We start from the raw sequence: 23,297 nt of genomic DNA, 5'->3' as shown, positions 1-23,297 counted from the left end.
ATACACAGGAATCAAATCGACTACATCTGTGGAAAGACACAGTGGAAAAGCTCAATATCATCAGTCAGAACAAGGCCAGGGGGCCAAATGTGGATCAGACCAGTAATCACTCATATGCAAATTCAAGTTGAAACTGAAGAAAATTAGAACAGGTCCACAAGAGCCAAAGTATGACCTTGAGTATATCCCACCCGAATTTTGAGACCATCTCAAGAATACATTTGATGCGTTGAACGCTGATGACCAAAGACCAGACAAGTTGTGGAATGACATCATGGACATCATACTGGAAGAAAGCAAGAGGTCATTAAAAAGACAGAAAAGAAAGAAAAGACCTAAGTGGATGTCAGAGGAGACTCTGAAACTTATTCTTGAATGTTGAGTAGCTAAAGCAAAAGGAACAAATGATGAAGTAAAATAGCTGAACAGAAGATTTCAAAGGGCGATCGAGAAGACAAAATAAAGTATTATGATGACATGCGCAAAGACCTGTAGATAGGAAACCAAAAGGGAAGAACATGCTTAGCATTTCTCAAGCTGAAAGAACTGAAGAAAAAATTCAAGTCTCGAATTGCGATACTGAAGGATTCTATGGGAAAAATATTAAACAACACAGGAAGCATCAAAAGCAGATAGAAGGAATATACAAAGTCACTATACCAAAAAGAACTGGCTGATGTTCAACCATTTCAGGAGGTAACATATGATCAGGAACCGATGGTACGGAAGGAAGAAGTCCAAGCTGCACTGAAGGCACTGGAGAAAAACAAGGCTCCATGAATTGAAGGAATACCAACTGAGATGTTTCAACAAATGGATACAGTGCTGGAAGTGCTCACTTGTCTATGCCAAGAAATTTGGAAGACAGCTACCTGGCCAACTGACTGGAAGAGATCCATATTTATGCCTATTCCCAAGAAAGGTGTTCCAGCTGAATGTGGAAATTACCAAACAGTATCGTTAATACCACATGCAAGCAAAATTTTCTAAAGATCATTCAAAGGCGGCTACAGCAGTACATTGACAGCTGGATTTAGAAGAGGACATGGAACCAGGGATATCATTGCTGCTGTCAGATGGATCTTGGCTGAGAGCAGAGAATACCAGAAAGATGTTTACCTGTGTTTTATTGACTATGCTAAGGCATTCGACTATGTGGATCATAACAAATTATGGATAACATTGCGGACAATGAGAATTTCAGAACACTTAATTGCATCTGTGAAGAATCTGTACGTGGATCAAGAGATAGTCATTCGAACAGAACGAGGGGATACTGCATGGCTTAAAGTCAAGAAAGGTGTGCACCAGGGTTGTATTCTTTCACCATATCTATTCATTCTGTATGCTGAGCAAATAATCCAAGAAACTGGACTATATGAAGTAGAATGGGGCATCAGGATTGGGGGAAGACTCATTAAGAACCTTCGATATGCAGATGACACAACCTTCCTTGCTGAAAGTGAAGAAGACTTGAAGCACTTACTGAAGAAGATCAAAGACCACAGCCTTCAGTATGGATTACACCTAAACATAAAGAAAACAAAAATCCTCACAGCTGGACCAATAAAAAGTATCATGATAAACCAAAAAAAGACTGAGGTTGTCAAGGATTTTATTTTACTTGGATCCACAATCAACACCCATGGAAGCAGCAGTCAAGAAATCAAACGATGCACTGCATTGGGCACATCGGCTGCAAAAGTCGTCTTTCAAGTGTTCAAAAGCAAAGATGTCACCTTGAGGACTAAGGTGTGCCTGATCCAAGCCATGGTGTTTTCAATCACCTTATATGCATGTGAAAGCTGGACAATGCATAAGACAGACTGAAGAAGAACTGACACCTTTGAATCGGTGTTGGAGAAGAATATTGAATACACCATGGACTGCCAAGAGAACGAACAAATTTGTCTTGGAAGAAATACAACCAGAATGCTCCTTAGAAGCAAGGATGGTGAGACTATGTCTCACGTACTTTGGACATGTTACCAGTCCCTGGAGAAGGACATCATGCTTGGTAAAGTAGAGGGTCAGCGAAAAAGAGGAAGACCCTCAGCAAGATGGATTGACACCGTGGCTGCAAAAAATGGGCTCAAGCATAGCAACAATTGTGAGGATGGTGCAGGACTGGGCAGTGTCTCGTTCTGTTGTGCACAGGGTTGCTATGAGCTGGAACTGACTTGATGCCACCTAACAACAACAACAACAAGGTCGTCCAGTTATTAAATGGTGGGTGGATCTGGATCCCAAATCTGTGGGCTTTGTACTCTGGCATTGTTCATGGTCCCAACTTACTCAAACCCAGGGCTACAAGAGACTGCAGGAGAAAAACGGCACGTTTTTCAAGGGCATCAGTTTTACCTGGAATTTTTTTTTTTTATCAGTTAAAATTAAGTTCATCTACATGTAACTGCAAAACCCAAAATAAATAGTAGCTTAAATAAAATACAAATTTATTTATGTCTCACCTGTAAGAGGTCAGGGGCTAGACAGGGATGGCAGGTCTATGAGGTCATTGGGGACCCAGGCTTCTATCTTTCTAATCTGCCATCCTTAGCATGTGGCTTCCATCCTTAAGGTGACCTCAGGTCCAAGAGTTCCAGCCATCTTGTTCAAGTTCCTAGCAGGAAGTTTGAGAAAGCAACACACGCACATACAATTCAAGGATATTTCCCAGGCATGACAGATGACATTTCAGCTTGCTTTCTATTGGCTAGTATGTAATCACATGGTCCCATTTAGCTGCAAGGAAGGCTGAGAACAGTCACCTTAATTCCAGAGGCAGTGTGCCGTGCTAACAAGTGGGATTCTACTACTGAAAAAGAAGGGAAGGATGGAGATTGAGAGGCAATTAAGAGTCTCTATCACGTAACTGGGAGATATTGTTATTTTTCTATTCAAATATAGCCCTTCTAATCAGATAAACCAGTCTGGTTGTGCCATACTGTAACACTGGGCAAGGGCTGTCAATATGTGAGGATCTTCTGTGTTGGTTCATGGTTTAGGATGGTCATTTAATGAAGATCAGGTCAGACTCTCATTTCCAGTGTGGTCTCCTTTCAGGCAAAGATTGAAACATGGGCAGAAGGGAAGGTAAACATCCTGACAAAAATGAAGAGAAATCAGCTGAAATGGAGGTTACAGAGTTGAGGGAATAAAATGTTAAGCCTTTCAACACAACAGCGGAAGGCTGACCACCATCTTGGCTCCTCCCCAAGGGCCTGCCGCCTCTTGGGCTGACAAACGTCCAGCAAGATCGGCTGCCTTGGAATGGAAGTGCCTGTTCTCCAGGGGAATTTCAAGGTAAGGCAGGTAAACTTCTTTGCAGGGAGGATGCAGGGGATGGGGGTGAGAGTGTTGCATAGGTTACTGTCTTGGAAAGGCCTTTGAATATCCCACAGCCATAGAGTCAATGCTGGCCTTCATGAAGGGAGAGTTGGCGGCAATGTGGAAGGAGAGACAAGGTAAGAAGAAAAGGAAGGTTAGAGGCCAACACAGTTGATCCTCACTGTTTTTAGAAGGCTGCTGGCTCTGTCTGCCAACTGCCAGAAAGTAGGAAATGCACACAGTAGAGCCTTTGAACTCACGCCTTGTTAAATATATATTTAACTCCTCCTCCATATCCTCCCCAGACTTAGGCCCCAGGCAGGTAGAGGGGCAGGAAAGTGGCAGACATTCTCAAACTTTTCAATGGAAATACCCACTGAGACAGAAGAGAGTACTTAGAATGTGAAATTTCCTTGGGGACTTGCATTTTATGCTTGTGCATACATGTTGAATTTGCATTTCACTATGCTCCATGATCCTGGCAATGATCTTGTGTATTGCTCTCCTACGGGGTGCCAGGTGGCATGCCGCCTCCCCGATCTGTGGAGTGCCAGACTCTCCAGGGAGGCAAAAGGAGAGGCCACTGAGGAGGGAATGACCTCCCGCTCAGGCTGAGCATGTTCTCACCGCCGGGGTGGCTGAGCCCCACTTACCTCCTTCCGGCAGCGAACTCGATTAAGCAAAATCTTCAGATGCCTGGGTTGTGAGGCGGCTGGGGATTTCTGCAGGCACTGAAGTGGATGGTCACGTCAAGAGGTTGCCAGCGTCTCACCTGCTGTCAAGAAGAAAGGCTTCTGGTGTCCAGGGAGTCAAGAGCTACTCACTTAAGCAGGAGCATGACTAAGATGAGAGTATATTCAAGAGTACTGCTGACAGCCCGAGTATGCTGTTAGATATCTCCCAGAAAACGCCGGAGGAGAATCCCACACAGCGAGAGCGAGGCTCCCTGCCACGGCGCCGAGTCACGGCCAGGCTGTTGGCACACAGGCACTCTGTCAGTATTCTCCTCCCAGACCTTTCCTTTCCTGCAAATGGGCTTGTGTTCTATGGCTCTGATTGGCCACATCTGTAACTACTAAGCACCTGAAGGTGAAGTGAGCTGTCATTTTGCAAAGCTATAGTGGTTCCCAATGTGGCCTCCGTGGTGGGAAATGGCAGGCACGTGGGTGTCTGGCTCACTCAGAAAGGACTGAGACGGGGAACTAACATCATATGAGTATCTATCAGGTGCCAGAAATTCATCAGCTCACTACACGCTGACAACCAGCTTACCATTTCACAGAGAAAGAAACTGACATTCAGAGAGACTGAATGACCTGCTGAGTGAGGTTCACTGACATGCAATGTGTACCTGGTGTCTTAATCACAGTGTCCCTGGGTGGTGCAAATTTAAGCTCTTGACTACCAACAGAAAGGTTGGAGGTTTAAGTTCACCCAGAGGGTACCTTGGAAGAAAGACCTGGCGATCTGTTTCCAAAAGGTCACAGCCTTGAAAACCCTATGGAGCAGTTCTACTTTGCGCACGTGGGGTCACCATGAGTTGGAACCAACTCGACAGCACCTGGTTTGGTTTTGTGGCCTTGGGTGATGCAAACAGTTCAATGCACTTGGCGGCCAACCAAAAGAGTGGAGGTTTGAATTCAGCCAGAGGCACTTCGGAAGAAAGGCCTGGCAATCTAATTCTGAAAAATCAGCCATTGAAAACCCTGTGGAGCACAGTTCTACACTGACACACATGGGGTCACCATGAGTTGGAACTGGATGGCAACTGTTTTTTTTTTCAATCCTATTTACAAGGTCCTTCATCTTTTCACTAAAGCTTTCCCCACATTTATATTAGTTGATGGAATGTAGGTCAAATAAGTTAAAAAAAAACCATCAGATTAAAGAAAGTTAAACAGGTTTCTTTCCTACAAGAATTCTCAGAGCCTTTGATATGTTAATGATCACTCTGAAACTCCAAGAAGACATGCATATTAAACAATATTTACCCAACTTATGACTTATTTGGCCACAAGCTAGGCATCTGCCTTGAATCAACTCGGCAGCACCTAGCAACAAAAGGCATCTGGCCCAGGTGATGTTCCACAGTACAGGCTTTGGGGCAAGCTACCTAGTCAGCCTCTTCAGAGGAATCCTGGCTCCTCCACTTATTAGCTGGGGGACCTTGGCAAGTCTCTTAACCTCTCTGTGCCTGAGTTTTCTCATTTGTAAAACAAGATATTATTGAATGAATTATGTCCTCTCAAACTATGTGCTGGCATCCTAACCCCTATACCTGGGGATGTAATACCATTTGGAAACAGGGTTTTCCTAGTTACGTTGATGAGGCCATCAAAGCGTAGGGTTGGTCCTAAACCTAATCATTTCTGAGTTATAAAAAGAGCAGATTAGACACAGATGCAAGCACAAATGGGGGTGGGGGAAGACAGATGCCACATGAAGATAGACAAGGAACCTAAGGAATGACGAGGCTGCAGAAGCTGATGGAGACAAGGCTCTTCCCTCAGGGGCAACAGAGAGAGACAGAGCCTTCCTCTAGAGCGGAGGCTCTGAGTTTGGATTTCTAGCCTTCTAAGCTGTGAGAGGCGCCCTGGTGGCCAAGTGGTTAAGAGGTCAGCTGTTAACCAAAAAGTCAGCAGTTCGAATCTACCAGGCACTCCTTGGAAACCCTAGGGGGCAGTTCTACTGTGTCCTGTAGGAGTCAGAATTGACTCAATGGCAGTGGAATAAACTGTGAGAAAATAAATTTCTGTTCTTTAAAGCCACACATTTTAAAGTGCAGAGTATGTGTTACAGCAGCACCAGGAAACTAACACACAGGGTAATTCCATACCTTCACTCCACAACTACTTATTGAAGGCCAACTTTGTGCCAGTAACTGTTCCAGACACCGGGGGTTGTATCCAGTACCTACCTCACAGAAGGTGACTAAGATGAGACTGTTATTTGGTGGTCAGCATACTTTTTCTGTAACAGGCCAGATAAACCTAATCAGTTCAGGTTGAGTCAGTTCAGACTCATGATGACCCCAGGTGTGTCAGAGCAGAACTGTGCTCTATAGGTTTTTCAGCGGCTGGTTTTTCAGAAGTAGATTACTAGGTCTTTCTTCCAAGGCACCTCTGCATGGATTCCAACCACCAACCAGCCTTTCGGTTAGTAGCAGAGCGCCTAACTGTTCGCACCACCCAGGGACTCCAAAGAGTCAGATAGTAAATGTTTTAGGTTTTGTGGGCCGTGTGGTCTCTGTGGTAACTACTCCACTCCGTCTTATAATGGAAAAGCAGCTATGGACAATACATGAACAAAAGGGCATGGCTGTGCCCCAATAAAACTTTATTTACAGAAACTGAAATTTGAATTTCCTACAATTTTTACATGTTACAAAAATATTTTAATTTTTTTCAATCACTTAAAAATGTAAAAGCCATTCGTAGCTCATGGGCCCTATGGAAACAGGCAGCTGCCTGGATTTGGTTCACAGACTAGTTTGCTTACCCCTAATGTACTCAAGGAGCCCTGGTGGTGAAGTGGTTAAGAGCTTGGCTGCTAATCAAGAGGCTCGAAGTTCAAATACACCAGCTGGTCCTTGGAAACCCTAAGGGGCAGCTCTACTCTGAGTCAGAACTGACTCAACAGCAATGGCTTTGGTTTTGGTAATGGATTCAATGGACTCCCTGGCTGGTGGGCGGTACAAATAGTTAAGTGCTCGCTACTGACCAAAAGTTGGCAGTTTGAATCCAACTAGAGACCTTTTGGAAGAAAGATCTGGAGATCTGCCCCCCAAAAGTCACGGCCATGAAAACCCTATGGAGCACATTCTACGCAGCAACACATGAGGTTGCCATGACTTAGAATCAACTTGATGGCAATTGCTTTGTTCATACAGTCAATAGAGGTAGTGCAAGGATTGAGTTAATACTTTTCTAGGACATAAACCAGTGCCAATGAAATGTGCTGTTTGTATTATTTAAATATATTTTGCCACAACGATGCCCATCCATGTGGAGGAGAACTGGTTCACAGAGTCAGAATGAAACGAGGAACTGCCATATGGCTGGGAACATAAAAAACGTCAACTCACATACGTGTCTCCCTTGCCAGTTCACTCAGTCTCCTTGGGCAGAAGTTCCCACTTGGGTGATAAAGGAGAGTGGTGAGCTTGGCAGGGGCACTGGAGTCCTGTCTCTGCTCAACAGCCCACCAAAGCAGTCCCCACCTCTTGCCGGCTGCACAGGCGAGCTGGCCCATCTATCCACAGCACCATGATTAACAGCGGTGGCGGCTGCTGATTGTTCCCAGATGAATGTGAGACGCTTGCAATTCTCCCTCTTATTACCCTATTTGTTTGCTGCCTTCCTCTGCATCCTCAGGATGGTCCGCAAGCAGGAGTCACTGGGAACTTTACAGTATAATTTATTAGAGAGGCTTGCCCCCTGGGGATGCCTCAAATTCACACATTTTCCAGTCTGGCAGGTTGTTATAACTCCAGCCAATGAGATAACTCAACTGTAGATGTCTTCAAACGGGTACAAATTCCTTTAAACATAAAGAGGCAATGAATACAATTTATATATCCGCCTCACTCCCATGCACGGTGCTCCCCTCATTCTGGGGCTGTTGGGATGGCTGAATTACTCAGGCTGGAAAAACAGTTCTCATCTGGAATTCCCTCTCCAAGAGTGTGTTCACGGCTGATGTAGTGGTTTGTTGCTCGAGCTTCTGTGCTAGAAGCTTGTGAAGTTTATTCATGAATGGAGAACTCCCACTCCCAATTAATAAAAAATACATATATTCTGTATTTAATGTATCAGCATTCCATATACATATATATATATTTACATAGTCCAACAACCAGCACTTATTAAGCTCCTACTGTATGATGCGGTGCCAGGTGCTGATTCTAAACGTTTTTTTTCTTTTTAATAACAAGACAGTGAACATCATTTAAAAACCAATCCTTTAATGATGAAAAGCCAGAAGCATGATAACACTGTTAGTAGACACAGAAACACGAAGCAGCTGTCCAGAACACCACCGGACTTTATTTATACGTGCCCTTCAATCAGCTGTTCTTTCCTTTCCGGCCAGGAAAAAAAGAAAAAAAAAGTAAAACTTAAAAACAAGATTAAATGAACAAATGGACAAACCTTCTCATTCCTGGCATTGCAATCAGTGAAGCAGCAGAAATTCAGAAGAAAATTCTGCTCTGTGTTATTAAAACCACGGTAGAACACACCCGGCCTCTGGGATGTGGTCCTGTGACTCCTAGGAGCACACGACGGGCCAGCAGGGGGTACGCTTCTCGTTTCCGTTTCACAGATGAGAAGAACAAGCCTGAGGAGGCTGATTTGTCCAAGGTCCCCAAGGCAGGTGGAGGTGGGAGTCTCCCCCCGTCCTGACTCCAAAGGTGCATCCTGTTGTTTCCAGGAATCACATCCGTTTGGTATCCTGCCCAGTCATTCGAGAGGCCCTGAGGTAGGCAGAACCGGTAGGACAGCCTGGGTAGGTCCACGTTGGCCTACATGGCAAGACACCCATCATGCTTGGCAGGCCCTGGGGCCTGGGGTTTAAAGCTGCTTTAAAGTCACAGCACTCAACACTGACCTCCCTGAAGATCCTCCTGTCTGGCCCTGTTTGGAATGGAAAGCTGAACTCTTTGAAGAGTTGTGTGTTGGACATTCATTTCTCTCCTTTCTTGACTCCTCCAAGCCTCTAAGCTGGCACCCTCCTTGGGATTGCTGTGGTTCCAGGGAATGCCCCACAATTGAAGAGTTGATTAAAAACTGCCTTGTACGGCTCCCCAATTGCTTTGGGTGGTTTTGTCCAGATCCGGAACGGCAAACAGGTTTTGCCTCACGTGACCATGTGGTAGTGGCACCTGTAAAGCTGTGCTAAGGACCGATTCCAGATTTAGCTGAAAAGAGCACTGTGACTGACTAGTGATGTCTGACATAGCTCAAGGTGGCCGGGAACAGTTGCAGGTGGTGTCACTTACTTGCTGGTCTAGGTTAAAAACACCTGAAGGGCTGGGTTGCTTTTGGTCTGTCCCCTCCCCTCCACACACTCCTCGGTCACTGTTTCTTTAGCACATCACTGGATGTATAATCAGGGACTATATAAACGCTCAGAGCCTGGATGTGCGATAGCGATAGCGAACTCCCACCACCAGGCTGTGGTTAATGCCTGGAGAGAGGGCAGGGTTCCCAGGCAGAACACACACCTGGAAATCTATTTCACTCCAGGGTCGGCTCAGATCTGAGCTCTTCTCCACCTGACCAGACACATCCTTCGATCCTGCCTAGAAAATGCAGAACCTTCTCTGCAACATCCAGTGGTCTATTTCCATTGGGCATATGCCGGTGGGGAAAAGGCTGCGCCTTCCTGACAAGTCTTTTAGAGGACAGCCAGATTAGACTCTGGTGTCCTTAGATGACTGGAGGCCTAAGCGATGTAAATAGCTAATGCCTTTGGCTGCTAACAAAAAGGCACCTTGGAAGAAAGGCCTGGTGATCTATTTCTGAAATATTAGCTTTGAAAACCCTATAGATCAGTTCTTCTTTGACACACATGGGGCCACCATAAGTCATAGTCATCAACTCAACAGCAACTGGTGCCTTTAGCTGTTTAGCAAACAAGACCTTGATCGAGAGCTTTTGATCCTAACATAGGGTGGCTCTGACCTTCACGTGCTGTGATTTTACGGTTTATGATGTTTCTTCGGAAACCCTGGTGGCATAGTGGTTAAGCGCTACAGCTGCTAACCAAAAGGTTGGCAGTTTGAATCCACACCAGACGCTCCTTGGAAACTCTATGGGGCACTTCTACTCTGTCCTTTGGTTTGACGGCTCTTCAGAACTGTTGGGAAGACAGGGCCTCCATGACGTACTCATGCTGTCCTTTTGGTTGTCCACGGCAGGGGCCTGTTGACTGTGTGATCTCTGGTTTCCATGCCATATGATGATGGAAGCGCCAGAAAACATATGGCTGGCACTTTGTGGCTTAAGACATCATGCTACCCTACTTTGATCAAGACTAATTCGGCGAGAGCATCTCACCATGTGGTGTCCCTAGGCATGCTTATTCCTCAGTAAGATGGTCTGATGTCAGCTCTGGGGCTTAGCTGAACACTAGAGGAAAGAAGACTTCAACTCTCTTCCCATTTGGAATACCGGAAATGATCTCTTTTCTAAGATAGCCTCGCACTTCCGTGCAGGGATCACCTGCCGCAAGCCTACTAGTGTGGGAGGCAGCTTCCATCCTTCCAAAAAGGGTGGTACCAGTGCCACCAGCAGTCACAATTGCACCTTGGGTACCAGAGAAAGCAGCAGATGGCCTATTAATATCCATTCATGCCAATGTAGAGAACACCACACCATCTGATCCCAGCTCTTCAACCCTTTTAGACGAGCCTTCCTGACGCTTTTTAAGACTTCTGAGGAGCCAAACGGGAAAATAAGTCCAGAGCAAAATGGAGCTTGCTAAGTTTTCTTTCACCCATTTTCCTATCAGGGTGCTGCACTTATAACAATGAGGGATGGACCTTTAAGTGTTTCAAGCGGTCTCCTTGTTCTTCCGCAGGTTCCGGTGACCGCTGTGGCCCGCCCGGGGGCAAGCAGCACTCCTGAGCAGCGGGCAATAAGCCCGCTTCGCTGGCATGACTTCCGGGTTTGATGCCACATTTTGTTTACACCATCAACTGCAGTTGGCCAGAACCAGGGGTTGTCTTTTGAGGGTTTTCAGTCATATGCTTCCTCAGTCCACTGAGGTTACCATTTCAGGCATTATCACCATTTCCTTTCTTTAAATCAATGAAACCTATCTCAAAGGATACACTGAGACAGCTGATGAAGGTGGAGCAAAAGCGTATTCTTGTTTTTCTGGTGGAAATAAAAAAATTTGCTTCCAGAATTTTAAAATTAAAATGTATTTCTGGTAGATTTCATTAGTTCAGTTTCTTCCAAGATTTGGCCATTCTTTGGCTCAATCATGCCTTCTGCTGCACCTCTAAGACATGGACTGAGACCCCCAAATCCAGCTCGTTAAACTGAAGTCCTGAAAATGAAGTGAGCCTCCTGTTCACACTGGAAATACTCCACAGGTTAAAAAGTGGAGTACAAAAAGTAATTTTTTTTTTTAAAGGCTAAAATCTACACACACAAAAATAAAGATTTCCAATGTAAATTTTACTATTTTATTTGTGAAAAAACTACAAGCAGAATTCATAAATAGACATTTCTATTTAAAGCAAGAAAATGATAAAGTGGCTTCTAATAACATAGTCGTGCACATGCCAGGAACAGGAATATATTAACATCTTTTTATTTGCTAGACAAAGAGCAGTGTCCAATATAAATCTCCCCCAAACATTTAAGACCTGTGAATTTCTGACCAGTTCACAAAACCACCAACTGACACTTTTAGCATGAAGAAAAAAACAAACCTAACAGACTGTCAGCTCTAAAGACGTTACAGAGCAGAAACTTCCAAAAAGCGTTATACAAGCTGTCTTTCTGGGCAAATGAAAAATATAGCTCGTATAATAACATGAACAAAAATTCACAAGATTATGTTTTGACATACTTAACAAGCATTCTCTATTTGTCTCCAACAAACAAAGCTAAGGAAATAATGTAACCATCTTTACACAGTAAATTAAGGTTACAAGTCATACACAAGAACAGAACTGCTTGCGCATTAAAAACTGTTCAGCTCCATTGTCATACTCTAAATGTTGGCTCTTAAACCATTTTCGGTTACATACAAGCAAAGGTTATTATATATTCAGCAATTAATAAATTTTCAATAATTTAAGATACGGTAGCTTAAAAAAGTAGACTGAGAATGGTCTTGATAAGGCAGGTGAAACATCTTAGTGGAACTAAACTCACAGAAGCTTCTGCCGATGTTTTTAAATATCCAAATTGAAACTGAAAGGTTTTGATTAAAGTACTTTGTGGGTGTCAAGACGTCTTTATCTTTTTTTTTTTTTTTTTAAACTGAATGACTCAAGCAGACCAAGTCAGGTAAGCTCTGTGCGCGCACGCACGCACAAGTGTGAAAGGTCTTGCGGCATTAAAACAAATGGAAACTTGCAAGCGTAACACTGTGCTTTGTTTTGTTTTTAACCTGCTGTCTGTGCCACTGAATACCAAGTATTTCTGGTCCTCTCTGAATATAAATCTTTATCATCTACACTAGTGTTTTTACGTGCTGCCTACTATTGTAGGGCAAACTGCAAACGCAGGAAGTTACAGGAATTCCATTTCCAGAATACATGCCTGAGGGATGTCATCAACTTTAGAAGAGTCTAAAGTACCTACCGCCTCACTGCCTCAACAGAATACACAACAGCAGCTAACGGGCTGGCCCAGTAACATCTGATTGCTTAGGTAACTTCTACCGTTAGCTGCAGGTTCTACCAAAATGGCAGTTTCCTTCCATTTGTTCTAGAGCAATCCTTCCTTCCTTCACCCCTCCCCCGCTCTTTACTCTTTTTAATTTTTAATGGAGGCAAAACTGAAAAACCAAGACACGGGCAATGAATTAATTAGCAGCCTATGAGTAGCTGGTTGTCAGCATTTCCCACTAAACTAGGGGTCCAATCACTTTACATGAAACTAATTTTGAAAAAGTACACAGTGTTTCTGAACAAGGTGCATACCAACACTTACTGATTTAAAAAGCAGTGCAACCCACATGAATTTGGTGGCATTTAAAATTTTTTTTTTAGAAAAGTTAATTAAAAAACAGCAATTCCTTATACCTCTGGAAAATAAATATGGCTGACTAATTTACCGTCCCTGAGACCCTTAATAAACGGAATATTAAAACTTTAGAAGGAATGTCTTTGCAATATCCCACTAATATTAAAATGTGGATTTAAAATTCATAGTCAAATCACTATGTATTATATATTCTGATGCTTATAGAAAGCATTTGATTTCCTTTGGTTCATTAATAAATACTTTAAAAATGTATTTAAAAAAGGTAAGCACAGCTTGCATCCCAGACACAAGCACTCTTTTAAAAAGAGGGGAACATTGTCCATGCATGTGAGAACAGGACCACAGCAACAAACGGCACTGCTTTGTCATCTATACCTTTTGAGAAGAGAATTTAAATTATGGTGTATCAGTGACTACAGAATAGTTTTAATGTAAATGTGAAAGGAACCTTTCCTGTTGGCTACTCAAGTCAAGCTGTTAATTTTTTTACTTGTTGCCTCCACAGACAGAAGTTGCTTCTATTTTTACCTGAACCAGGTTTTTAACACCAAAATGTGGTGCTTTATTACAAACCTGCTATGCTCCTGAAGGATGTCAAATTAAAGATTAGTATCAAATCCCGATGCTTGAAATAACTGAAGTACTTTGAACTCTGTGGGTATATGAATGTAAAAGTCAAATGAGACCCCTAAATGCAAAACAAAACAGAAATTAAAAATGGGGAGGAGTGGAATCACAATAGTGGTCTTTGTTTTTTGCAAGACAGTAAAAAAGAATGAAAAGAAACTTCAGAGTTTAGTCATCTTCATGTCAAGGAAGAAAAACATCACACAGTCGCCATCAGCATGTGCTTTCTCCGCAAAGCTGGCTGCTGGCGCTTAAGCCTTCACAACTTGAGTTTCTTCCCACAGCAGGGAACTGAGAAATGTCTCCCAACACTGAAAAGCTCCATGTCGGCACTGGATGTGTGGTAGATAACCTTTCTTCAGTAAAACAAACAACGGTCGATTTCAAGAAAGGAAAGAACTAATTCTCACCACTGAATTGGCAGGGTAAGGGGTGAGACAAGAGGACATGAGGGGAACAAATTTTAATTACCAAAAACCACCTCTGCAATGCCACATAGAAAGTGGAAACAAGGAACTGCTTCCTGTGTGGACCAAAAACACACAGTTGAGACTGCTGTAACCCTAAAACTAAGACAGAGTTTGCAGATTCACCTCAGACATGAGTAGAGGTCTGGAAAATGGATGGAATTCGAGTTACAGAATACCGTATTTTCATGAATGCTTATGTAAGAACAGCAATGTTAACATGGAACCGTAATTTACATGAATACTTGGCATTCTGGAGCTAGTTATTTTTGAATGATCAAAGCCCTCCCTAAACCACTTACGATTTGTCAGTTATTCCATTGCAAATGCAGGCTATCTGGAGCAGTCTTTAAATTTGAGATCACATTGTTTAAAAAATATATTTACTTTTATATCATCCAGTACTCTTCAGACAGATGAGAGAGGTCAAGTTCCCAAGTGGGTTGGAACATACTTCATGTAAGACTGACTTTAATTTAATTTCAGCACTTTCATAGAAGGGACTGTCCCAGATCTGTAACTGTTCAATGTTGTGTTCACTTCACAGTGTATCAAGCACCAGCGTTGCCATGGATTGGTTTCAAATAACCCTTTATATATAATTTTATATTTATATATATATATAGTTATATCAAAACTGATAGTACATAGTATAACTGGAAGAAAGAACTAAACTTAAAAGGATATGCTGAAAAGATGGAGTTTGTGAACACAATAAATAAAAGTTCCCTCCCCCCCCAGCCCACCCCCCAACAAAACAAAAACAAAAAACCAGTTGTAATGTACATGGAAAATTGTGCACAGCAGATTTTTTTTTTTTTTTTTTTATAAAAAGTAGATTCAGGAGCACATCCAATTATAAATGATTGTTAGGAAAATCATATAAAACAATGGAATACATAAAAGTGTCAAGAGTAATCGTCAGGGTGCGAAATTCCTTGGTGGCCAGGTGCCCATGGCGAGCAGCACTTATCCTGGCAGCGTCACTAAGAGGCCGACGTCCACAGAAGAATCTCCAGGGGTGCAAGCAGCATGGGCAGGTGGAGGATTTGAATTTCATACCCTGATTCATAGTTTTCACAATTCCATGTGCAATTTCAGAAAGATTCATCATTTACGGCTGACATGTCGCCCTTGGGTGTTGAGGAGCGGGAGGAGCCCTTGTCTGTGCTCTCCGAGCCCGAGCTGCTCTGGTTCTGCTGTTCTGACCCCGCACTGGAGGTCACTGTGGAGGAGGATGTCGACGAGGAACGAGTCTTTTCCTTAAAGTCTGTGATAATGACGGTGACGTTGCCCACAGTTACTGCCAACTGCTGTGCAGTGCTCCTGTCGACGTTTTTCAGCCTGGGCCTGAAAGGAACACCACAGGGGGACAGGCTATTAGATAGGCTACGGATTGGAAATGACTTCCGGCAGAAGACCATCAGTACACACAAACACCTCGTGATGCTGCCGCAAGGAAGCTAGCGCACACACCAAACTCATTACAAAGCGTCCTGTGTGGCTTCAGCGGTGACAGAAACCAACCATTAGCTGGCAAAGCTTGGGACTGTGAAAAATTACTAGTCACCAGGCTTTCTCTTTTATCCTGTTTTGGCCACGGTTACATGAAAAGTAGCTTTTATTTAAAAAAAAGAAAAAAGGAAAAAGTTAATAGTCCCACACCAAGTTCTTCACCCCACCCTTCTCAGCCTACAAACTCACAACTACAAAGCCACACTGGTCCCTGGTTATGATTATGTAAATCAGGGCAGCAATTATTTTATTCTTATTTCAAAGTACCTTGAGGTGTGATTGGTTTCACTGGTCTTTGTCGTAGCATTTGCAGACTGTATGCTGTTTGCTTCGCTAGGAGGGTCTTTCAGAATATCAGACTTTGGTCTAAAAGAGGAGGATTTAAAAGAGACACTTAAAAGGTATCTTTTATTCACCGGCAAAATAATATACTTAGTTAGCCAGGAACTTACTTTGTTTTCTTGTTGGTGTTCTTCTTGGTAACACTAGGGCTAATTTCTTTATCTTTCTCAGGCTTCTCTTTGTCTTGCTTTTCAACTTTCTCTTTCTTCTCCTTTTTGGGAGGTGGGGGAGTGGCGTACTGCTGTGCCACTTGTTGTGCAACCAGCTGAGAATTTATCCGGGGTTTTCTAAAAGTTCAAGAAAAGATACATCATTATTTGCTTTGTAAATATTGCTTTAAATCCTTTATTCAGGTCTTATACTTTCTTAGACTGGTACCTGGCAGCAAATCAGAGCTCCACTGCATGGTAAGCATTGTTTTTCGATGACTATTTCTATGTAGCCTGGATAAATCCATAGATTGCTGTCTTTTTCACAGCCACCTTCTGTGTATCTCCGTGACACACACGTGGTCACACAGCATGCCTACTCCTCTGCAGAGTGAGTACTTCAGCCAGTACAGCCTGACACTGTCTCTTGAGAGTGCTGAGACTTCCTCTGAGCTGTCAAGATTATACTGACAGCTTTCAAATACTCCTGCTTCACAGGGCTAATCTCATTTTATTAAACGGACACTGGTAATCCCTTGAAAAGAATGAAATTAGAAGTGTGACATTCACTCCTCAATCTAATTATTCCAACATGGTCTGCTCCCCTGCAGTGCTGTGATTGGCAAGGACAACACACACAGAGCAGTAAAAGGTAACTGTGGCTCACACTAACTCCCAAGGGGGGGAAGACTGAAAGTCACTAGAAAAAATCTTCGACAAGTAAGACATTCATTGTGCCATCAACAATTACGTCCGTGCCAATCTCCAACTGACACTGATTCTTCACACTATTGTTTACAATCCTAAGTGGTGCCAAACACTTTTCAACAATGCATGGCCATTCAGAGGTCCAAAAAGGAAAGGGAGAATGGAATGCCTATGGACTTTTCTATACAACATGAATTTTCAACGACATTCGCATCTAGACAGACATTTGCAATATAATAAACTCTCCAAGCACAAGGTAGAAAAACAAACATCCAATCGGGTCATTAACGAGGTGAAGCAACTGGTGTCATCAAAGGGTCACTTTCAGATGCTTTAGTTTTTTCCATTCCCCAGGAAGGGGGCGATGGCCCAACTACATCTGGCCTATCAAGGGGAGCACGTGGCGTGGAAGACTGGAAAAAACAACAAACCTAGGGAAAATAAAACAAAGCTTCCCCCTGAAATATTTCTGCTATTCTTTGCAAGAAATCAAAGACACAAATAAAACAGCCACGTTGCTAGGTGCACATATGGGAGAACCTTTGCCAGTGGATGTGATGTGGCTGACTAGGGATGCAGGAGAGGGAGGGGACGGGTGCTGTTAGGCTAGGGAGGCCTCCAGTTACAAATCTAGACCCTACCACCAGTGACCTAATAAGGCCGTACAGTCTACTCTCATTTCCTAGTCATCAAAGCCAGCAAGTTATGTCTCATTCCGTGCCAAATCCCATACAGTTATGTAAGAGAGAGAAGGCAGGATGGGGTCTAGAATCCAGATAATTTTTCAAGCCAGCACTTACTCCCTGACACCATCAAGGTTAGCATAAGTGCTGAAAGCACTGGGTTTGTTTTGGGCGTTTTCAGTGCTCGTTCAGTGGTAGCGTGGCTTTGCAAGAAAACATACAAGCAAAGGTGCCATCTCTGAGCAAGTTTCCTATTGGTCTCCAGCAACACAGACCACACCCTGAAACTCAGACACCTGCAAGTACATCTCAGCCCAGGTCACATGTGGTGTCACTTGTCACTGAGCAAGGGAGTCAAAGACATGGGGAAGCGCCCGTCAAGGGAGAATGCACTTACTCTAAGCATTCTCCCACCCCCCAAAAACACATGCAACCTCCGTGGAAATATAACTTTCTCTTCTCACAGGTTCTAAGAGAAATTATGGCTGTATTAATACTTAGGAAGGAGATAATCCCCACCACACTCACGAGCACTCACTGGGGACACAGGTATCAGCTATTCACAGGGGTTACCAAGTGCCATACATTAACCAATACAAAGGTATCGCAATGGAATAACTCAGCCCCAAAGCTAATAATGTGACTAAACCATTGAAACTTCATGGAAAACTACACCTTGTAGTAGAATTTCAATGAAGTCAATATATGTACTTTACTCCAGAGAAATCTGACCCAGAAGAGAAGACATCTGGACACCAATTTAAAACCAAAAAACACAAACAAAAAAAAACAACCCCCCTGCCATCAAGTCTATAATGACTCAACAGCCACCCTGTAAGACAAAAGCTAAACTGCCCCATAGGGCTCCCAAGGAGCAGCTGGTGGATTCGAACTGCCAACCTTTAGGTTAGCAGCTGAAAGCTTAACCACTGTGCCATCGAGGCTCCACAGGCGCCAATTTAAGTATACCTTAAACACTGAGGGCAACTCTGCTGACATAGTCAAGAGCTAGAGCTATGGCTGCTAACCAAAAGGTCAGCAGTTCAAATCTACCAGGCACTCCCTGGGAATTCTATGGGGCAGTTCTACTTTGTCCTATAGGGGCGCCTTAAGTCAGAATCAACTCGACGGCAGTGGGTTTGTTTTTTGTAATGGGTTTAAACACTGAGAGAATCAAAGTACGCCAGATGCCCAGCCCCAGAAAATGCACAGCCTCATCACCACAGCCCCACCCAATGCGAGTTAGAGGAGGTGCCTCTCTCATTCTAAGACACCTATGGAATTCTATGATGTCACCTACACTATACTTACCAATTCGCCAGAGGTGTACTCCAATGGCACAGACACATGTCAATCACCTTTGTCACCATGGCATTCAGCACAGTGCCAGGTACTCCATCATTTTATTTACTGGATGAATAAATGAACATTGCAGAGAAAGACAAAGTAGGATGACTGAGAAGAGGACACATGATTTTTAATTAGGAGGTCACTGCTGACTTTTTAGGGGACCAGATCAGATGTCATCAGGGCTGCCAATACCAAGGGATTGAAGAAGGCTGACGGGGTGTTAACACAGAAGTGGTAAACAGAGCTCCCTTTTTGAGAGCTGTGGTGCTGAGGTAAGGGGTGGTCTGTTCGTCACCTGAAGGGGTGAGCAGGGTCTGAAGAGGATTGCTAGAGATAAAGGACTCTGGAATCATGATAAACACTGGAAGAGGAAGAAAGACTATGGGTAGGCGAGAAAAAGGGTTAAACTCATAGAGCAAAGACCCAGAGGAAAGAGAGAAAGAATGCAATCAAAAAGTCATGGTCCAGAAGTGAAGACAAGAAAGAGATGTTAGGTAAAGATAACTCATCATTTTTATGAGGTTCTCTCACAGCTGGCCTCTCCATTCCCAAGGATATAGGAGCCAGGACTGTGAGCTGAGGCAAGTCTGTGGGCACAGTTTAGAAATGAGAAATCAGAGAAGAATGTCAACACTCGTGCAGATTAGAGGCGGTGTCTGGTTAAATGAGTAGCAGGCACTAACAAAAAGAGAGCTAGTGATGACCAGAGAGAAAAGGAAGTTACTTTTGTCTCTCAACGGCATGAGTGTGGTATACCTACAAGCAGCAGGTCTCTGCCACCCAGAGAGCATGACTGTAACAGACTGACTACTTCCTAACAAGGCCACCTTGCCAAGGCTCTCAGGCTACTGCAGACAAAAGATGAGATGCCGTCTGAATGTTTCTGCCAATGGCAAGTATCCTCAACGCTTTGACAAACCGACCCTCAGAATTCTTCTTCAGCGCATGCAACAAAAGCTACACATACAAAAGGTACACCTTAGCCGCAATTCCTCCTAATACGCAGTGTGTGTGCACAGAGGTGTGAATGTCTGTGTGTGTTCCTAAGCAAAAAAATGCTTCACTATAACAGTGAAACAAGTCTTCCTCTCTTCTGTGGACATCAAAGTTTGCAAATGGAAAGGGCTATCTGAGACCTGATTATTACCAAGATAAATGGAGCATCTGCTAAAAATGCCTATATTGTTTCAGAAATGCTGCCGTGTTCTAAATTCCATATAATGCCTATAAGCAACAACTTAACTCTTCAACCATCCCTCACTCTTCCCCCACAAAAAACCTTCAGTAACAGATAAGCATTTATTACTTCAGTTATTAAAACTGCTTTTTCCAACTATTGTTGTTAGGTGCTGTTCAGTTGGTTCTGACTCATACTGATCCTATGTGCAACAGAACAAAACACTGCTCAGTCCTGTGCCATTCTCACAATCATTGCTATATTTGAGCCCACTGTTGCAGCCATGGTGTCCATCTATCTCCTTGGGGGTCTTCTTCTCTTTTGCTGATCCTCTACTTTGTCAAGCATGATATCCTTCTTCAGGGACTGGTCCCTCCTGGCAACATGTCCTATGTACGTAAGATGCAGTCTTGCCACCCCCGTTTCTAAGGAGCATTCTGTCTTCTTCCAAGACAGATTTGTTCGTTCCCCTGGCAGTCCTTGGTATATTCAATATTCTTTGCCAATACCATAATTCAACGGCATCAATTCTTCTCCAGTCTTCCTTATCCCATGAATATGAGATGACTGGAAATATGAGATGACTGGAAATTGCATGGCTTTAGTCAGGTGCACCTTAGTCCTCAAAGTGTATCTTTGTTGCAAACACTTTCAAGAGGTCTTTTGCAGCAGATTTGTGGCAGAGTGGTTAAGCACGTAGCTGTTAACCAAACGGTTGGCAGTTCGAATCTACCAGTTGCTCCTTGGAAATCCTACGGAGCAGTTCCACTCTGTCCTGTAGGGTCGCTATGGGTCAGAATCAACTCGATGGCAATGAGTTGTGGGTTTTTTTTTGCCCAGTGCAATACACTGTCTGATTTCTTGACTGCTGTTTCCGTGGGTGCTGATTGTGGATCCAAGTAAAATGAAATCCTTGACCACTTCAATCTTTTCTTCGTTTATCATGATGTTGCTTACTGGTCCAGTTTGTGAGGACTTGTTTTCCAACTAGCTCCCCAAATATTCCCACGCGGGAGCGGAGGAGGGGTTCACCTGAGAGGGTATGAGGGGAGAAGGTAAAGAAAACTAGAAGGGCCACCAACGGGAAACCTCCCAAATAAAGCTGCCACAATGTCAAAACCATTCTGGCTGCTTTTGCCATCTGTCTCCTCCTTATTTCTAGATGAATACTCTCCTGTCATGTGTAAAAATGTGAATATCCCACCCCAGTGAGAAACAGAAACTTTTGTGAAGCTAGGCCTGGTTCTTCAGGTCAGAAAATACAACTTGTACCTGCAGCAAGACAGGCAGAACAATTTCATAGCCATAAGACAGGAATACCATGAAGCCAGATTTAGCACTGCATTTTTGAGAAGAGGAATTATTGACTTCATTTTACGAATGAGGAAGGCTGAGAAGTAGAAGGATTGAGAAACTTGTCCAAGGTTCACAGTGCCTGGGATTTTAACCTAGCTCCATCTGGACACTTTCCACGGATCCCTATTACAAAAGTTATCTTCAAACCTTTGAAGAGTCCAGATATAATTTTTGGTGTGTGCACGCATGAGAGTGGGGGAAGGAGAGAGGGTGATGTGACTTGAGCACAAGGGACTAGGAATGAAAAGCCCGGGTCAACCCAGGTCGAGTTTAGCTAGATACTTCCCCAAGAATCACAATGCCCTCATTACCCCTGCCACACTCTTCACTCAGACAAGAAGCTGGTTATCCTTAAGTGAAGAGAAAAAGGAAAGGGAAGCTGGCAAGAATATTCCTCTTGGCTTTTCACTGCCTTCGGAAGATTCCCTGTAAGACATTTACCACTACTAATCAGTGAGAAATAATTACTTCCTATAAAACTACACTGCTTACTGAAATCTTCTTAGTGTCATACAACACAATGTCAACAGCTCTTGTTTAATGGACAGACCTCTTTCAATATAGTGCTGGACAGGCTGGTCTCCTGAGAAACCTGAGAGTCTGGGTCTGTAAGATCATTCAGGTTTCCCAATTAACAGAGACCTTAAATAGGAAATTAACAGTCTTCATAGTAAAGTGGAAAACATTAGATCAACGCACATGGTAGGTATAGCTTTTGGCATCTAAGCCTCAAATTAAAAACCAACCAACTAACCAAAATAAGCAAAAAAAAAAAACCCCAAATTACTTGACCAGAGATTCAATATGGTAAACAGAATAGCCAGGTTTCCTCACGAGTAAGAACAGCACAAAAGAGTTTTTGGTATCTTCTTTGAGACTATTATTTTTTATGAAAAAAATCTGGTCTCCTTAAAATATACTGTTTTATAGGTTTATTGTTACTATTACAATAGAGTTCACAAGTAAAAAAATCTGCATAACTTCAATAATAGACATCATCAGGAAAACATGTTTACTTGCATTTAAACAGCTAGTATTTCAGAAAAGAGATCTATTTCATAAAAAGTGAAGCAAATCTTTATCTGAGGATAGCCTTAATTTTTGAAGATGAAAAATTTCAGAGTGCGATCGCATGTGAACAAATGAGCATGATGAAAACACAAAACAAGATACTTCTCTGTGTTGTTCTGATGTGTGTACTTGTGCCACTTTTGGGGCCACAAGCAAAACCATATTTTTAAAGAGGCACTTCCCCCATATGTTTTCCTTTTCCTCTCATTTACTCAGGGGACCCCGACATCTTACGTTCTCGTTTACTTCCCTATCGCCCAGCTACCACAAAACAAAGTCATCTTCTTGTAGTTCAGGCAACAAAGAGCAATAGGAATCTCTAATAACTTATCTCTCTTCCTTGATTACTTCCAGTTTTCATCAACACTCATTTATGCATTTTGCCCCCTGAAGGAATTCCACCTGGTGTTTCAATTAAAACACCCAAAAGACAAAGGCTTTAGAATAAATCAACTCATCCTCTCCCCCACCCCCACTAAGATACTTGAAATTAATATAGTTCTTTATAACTTGGAAAATGTCTTCATCAGAGCAGGTTCTTTGCAGACTGTAAAGAGCAATTCCCCCAACTCCTTCCTTACCCTGATAATCTGTTAGTTGAAGAATTAGCAACTTGAAAAGATTTAACAACTCTGAACAGGTCCTTCTATTGGGTTAGTCTTTTCTCAGGAGCCCATGACTCTTTATGATAGATCACATCATGGTGCTGTAATTAAAAGGAGTCTTCTCCACGTAGCTTGTCATCCTATGTATGTGCATTGAGCCAGCTAGGATGAATTTTACCTTCCCCCCCCCGC

At 43.1% G+C, this 23,297-nt stretch overlaps 1 protein-coding gene across 1 annotated transcript in view; it reads right to left on the bottom strand.

The window, feature by feature from the left end:
- Positions 1 to 11,742: 11,742 nt before the first annotated feature.
- The window catches only part of RYBP (RING1 and YY1 binding protein), a 90,212-nt gene continuing 78,657 nt past the window's right edge, over positions 11,743 to 23,297 (bottom strand). Inside the window, exons 3-5 of the mRNA XM_064275013.1 lie at positions 16,117 to 16,293; positions 15,932 to 16,030; positions 11,743 to 15,499 (exon numbers count right to left, since the gene is read on the bottom strand). Of these exons, the coding sequence (XP_064131083.1) occupies positions 15,247 to 15,499; positions 15,932 to 16,030; positions 16,117 to 16,293 (529 nt within the window). The 3' untranslated portion in view covers positions 11,743 to 15,246. The remainder of the gene's footprint in view (positions 15,500 to 15,931; positions 16,031 to 16,116; positions 16,294 to 23,297) is intronic.

This window comes from Loxodonta africana, chromosome 22 (assembly GCF_030014295.1).
Source record: "Loxodonta africana isolate mLoxAfr1 chromosome 22, mLoxAfr1.hap2, whole genome shotgun sequence".
Lineage (NCBI taxonomy): Eukaryota > Metazoa > Chordata > Mammalia > Proboscidea > Elephantidae > Loxodonta > Loxodonta africana.
This window is presented reverse-complemented; position numbering and strand designations above follow the sequence as displayed.